This window comes from Mchenga conophoros, linkage group LG3 (assembly GCF_057382185.1).
Source record: "Mchenga conophoros isolate Kocher_MC1m ecotype Shallow Benthic linkage group LG3, M_conophoros_male_GT1.1, whole genome shotgun sequence".
Lineage (NCBI taxonomy): Eukaryota > Metazoa > Chordata > Actinopteri > Cichliformes > Cichlidae > Mchenga > Mchenga conophoros.
The window spans coordinates 79,417,417-79,421,254 of NC_140528.1; the positions used below are offsets into that span (position 1 = coordinate 79,417,417).

Below are 3,838 nucleotides of genomic sequence, written 5' to 3' on the forward strand. Positions count from 1 at the left end.
ACTTAAGTACAATAACAAAGTATTTGTACTTGGTTACTTCTCACCTCTAGAGAGAGGGCACTGAAAAATTTAAAAAAATACCTTACTGTTGCTGTCTTATAGACATCCAGTGCCACATAAACGCAGTAACCGACAAGTAAGACAGCACAGTGGTGACATGATTACATCTTACCACAAGAGGTCGGTACAGAAAGGAAGAAACTGAACATTTAAGTCACAAATACATTAATGTAGTAGACACAAATTATGCAGGTTAAGGCATAAAAAGGTAAAACGTGAAAAGGTAAGTGAGGTAACCAGGCTGAAAATCTGTATTTTCTTATACTGCACTCAGTCCGGTAAAAAGACTATACTTAGAACAGAGTGTTTGGAATAGTCTTGCTAATTCTTCTATTTTCCTTTACCTCCAGCGATGGTTGTGTGGGAAAATCCCCGTAGATCAGCATTTTCTGAAATACTCAGATCAGCCCATTTCGCACCTGCTACCACGCCACGTTCAAAGTCCCTTAAATCATCTTTTCTTCCCACCATTCTGATGCTCAGTTTGAACTTTGATGGGTCATCATGACCGCGTCTGCATGCCTACATGCTCTTCTCCAGCCATGTAAGTGGCTGATAGATATTTGTGTTAATGAGCAGTTGAGCAAGTGTGCCTAATACAGTGGCCAGTGCGCGTATTTTAGTTATTAGGCCCTTTTAAAATGTCTTACTGCCATTTCTGTCCGACTATTTCTAGTAACAGCTGCAGTGAGTACATCAAACATGCCTACAGATGTCTTACAGCAGTCTTCACACAACAGGAGGTGTTTTAATTATGGAAATATTTGTTAGTTATGGTGGTATATTGATTTTTTTTGCCACAGACAGTGACTAAGTCTAATTTACTCCTGACCCCATGGGCCCTGATGTGAACATTGGATCTATACTTTTATACCTCACTTAATGGTTTTCGTGTTCAAATTGCCCAAATAGACTTTAAAGTTTTTGAAGAAGGTTTAGAGTATTTTTATAGAAATGCAGTAATTACAGTGTAGTACAGTGTGTAAGATATATATTGTAGAAGAAAAAGAAAAAACATCCCACAGCTTAGTGGTGCCAAACGTCAAAAACTCTATTTGGAAGTTCTGATTGGAAAAGGGAGGAAAACTTATATTCATTTTTATAGACATATTACACAGACTGTGTGCTGACTGAACAGGCTGAGGCTGAAGCCTATTTTCAAGTATCATTAAAGTTACGGTGTATAAAATCTCACCATTAGATGTCATTAGATTGCAGTCAATTCACACACACCAATCAGTTAAACTGCAGGAATGTCATAAAGACATAAAGACCTGGATGGCCTCTGATTTTCTGCTTCTAAATTCAGATAAAACTGAGGTTATTGTACTCGGCCCTGAAAATCTTAGAAAATATGGTATCTAACCAGGTTGGTTAGATACCATATTAACGTGGTTAGCTTATTAATACGTTAACGACGTGCAGCCCCACGCACGTTAACTTGCTGACGGAGATTTGGCGCGTTAATGCGGTTATGGCATTAACGTCATTTTAACGAGATTAACACTGACAGCACTACTACAAACCCATCAGCATATGTGACACTTTGTTTTTACTGCATTTCAACAGTTTGAAGAATTTGATGCCGTTTTAAAAGGTGACAACCTGAGAATCAATTTAAGTAACAATGAGTAATCTCTTTTTTTTTTTTTGATAGGTGTTGTTCAACATACCCATATATGATACTGTGGAGATCTGCTAGTATCCTCCTGGTTACAGGGCTCAGGTAAGACCCAGACCCATCCAAACCAAAACTGAGATAAAATATCAGGTGATTTCTGAGGACTTGAGAGTGGTGCTGATTAAATGTCTCCTTTTATTTTTAGATTTCAATGATGATGGAGTTCCTCAGACTTCAGAAGGAAAACCAAATACCATCGAGCCTCACTGCAGAACATATGGGAGATCTTTTGGTGGAGAGGAGCAAAGAGACAGTCAGCGTGCAGTGAGTTACTGTGACACCTACAGACCATCCACCTCACACCTGAAACTGTTTGTGCTGAAGTGTAAATGCTGAGAGAAAACTTCTCTTTTGTTTTCTTTTGAACACTTTGGGAGTTTGAATTGGAGGATTTGGAAGAAACAGAAGCCAAACCTCTTCTGAAACTGGTAAGACTAGAAAACTTTTAGTCACTTGGAGATCTTTTTTTTCCCATGATGATCACATAACCTTTCAACAAAACTGCAATGTAAACGTGCTTTCTGTTTCAGGTGTGGGCAGTGAACATAATACATAAAATGAGGGACATCAAGTTTCAAGCCTGGATGCTGCTGGGATTTCCAGAGGCCATACCTCCTGAATTAACAGTCCAGCTACAGTGTTTCAATATTTCTGTGATTCTTTAAATAGGTGTAAAAGATCATTCTTATAACTTTATTCTGCAGAACACCTAAGCTCCTCAGCAATGTCAGGAAGTACATTGACCTCCTTAAAGAGAGGCAGCAGGATGCACAAACCTCCAAACTGCTCACTGCTCCAGATGTGGTGATAGAGGTGGTTCCCCGTGTCCTGCATGGCTTCTGGGAGCTTCCTCCTCACTCCCTACTGAACATGGCCTCCCAGAGATTGAGCATCCTCTCCACCAGTGTGACAAAGGCCACTTTGGATCGAGTGTCCAAATCTCTCCCAACAATGGAAAACCAGGACATCTTCTCAAGGTCCATCAGAGGTGGCATGGTGCAAAGTATCCTGTCTGAAGTCAGAGAGAAATATCCAGAACAGATTCTGCTGAACAAAATTGCAAACTTTGCACCAGAGCTGCTCAGAACAATTGCTGATGTAGCAAAGAAGAGCATATGCCAGATCTTCCAGCCCACTTGTGAAAGTCCAGTAGTGCCTGATGTTCTTCCAACTAAAGAACCTCATTCTGAAGGTCTGCCGAAGTCACATGTTCTTCCTACTAAAGAACCTCCGTTTGAAAGTTCACAAATGGCTGATGTTCTTCGTACTGAAGAACCTGCTTCCAAAATTCTGTCTGATGATCTTCCCAGTGAGGAACTCCCTTCTGTAAGTCTATCCATGTCTGAGCCAGTTGTCTCTATTACTAATAATTCAGAGAAGTCTGACAACATTCAAATAAAGGAGAAAAAGAAGAAAAGAAACGGCTTCTTCCAAAAATTCAGAGCTCTGTGCTGTTGTTGCTTCAGACCCCAAGAAACTGACTGACTTTGAGAATCCCACCTGTTTGTTCTAACTCTCCAAAATACAATAAAATCACTAATCAACATTTCTGATTAGTCTGCATCGATGATTAAAGAATATTTTCCTTCAGATGTTTATAAGAGTCTCTTAGGGTTCTCAAAATACCTCCACAAGTCCAACAATTGTTAACATATTATTGTTATTATTTTTAAGAGAATCTGAACTTATTCTTACTCTTAACATATCAACAACAGTAACTGAAACCTGGAAATTAAAAAAAAAAATCCCAATAAATATTAATATTGCTTCACATCTTTGTTTTGTAAGGGTCCAGATACACGTTGGCACATAGCAGGGCCTCAGTGTTTATGAGTTTTCTTCAGGACTTTAATAAAAGGACCATCTACATGCCACAAAGCTGATCAGAACCTCAAATGTCTTCCAACATCCTCAGATTTGTGTTTTACAATTAAGAGGAACTCTTATTTTTGCCAAATGCTCAAATCCTCAAAGGTCCATTTAGGAGTAGAGCTATACTGATTGAACATTTAAAAAAGAAAAAAAAACTCATAAAAGAATATATGACAAAAATGGCTTTTTAGATTTTTAAAAATGTATGTAAGTTTGAAGTTCGGG

The 3,838-nt window shown here is 38.7% G+C and overlaps 1 protein-coding gene across 1 annotated transcript; it reads left to right on the plus strand.

The window, feature by feature from the left end:
- The first annotated feature begins 1,895 nt into the window (after window positions 1-1,895).
- Window positions 1,896-3,278, plus strand: LOC146580656 (uncharacterized). Its single transcript, XM_085268082.1, has 2 exons — window positions 1,896-2,005; window positions 2,446-3,278. Exons 1-2 carry the CDS (start codon window positions 1,896-1,898, stop codon window positions 3,224-3,226), a joined length of 891 nt encoding a protein of 296 aa, XP_085124208.1. The 3' UTR covers window positions 3,227-3,278.
- Window positions 3,279-3,838: the final 560 nt, after the last annotated feature.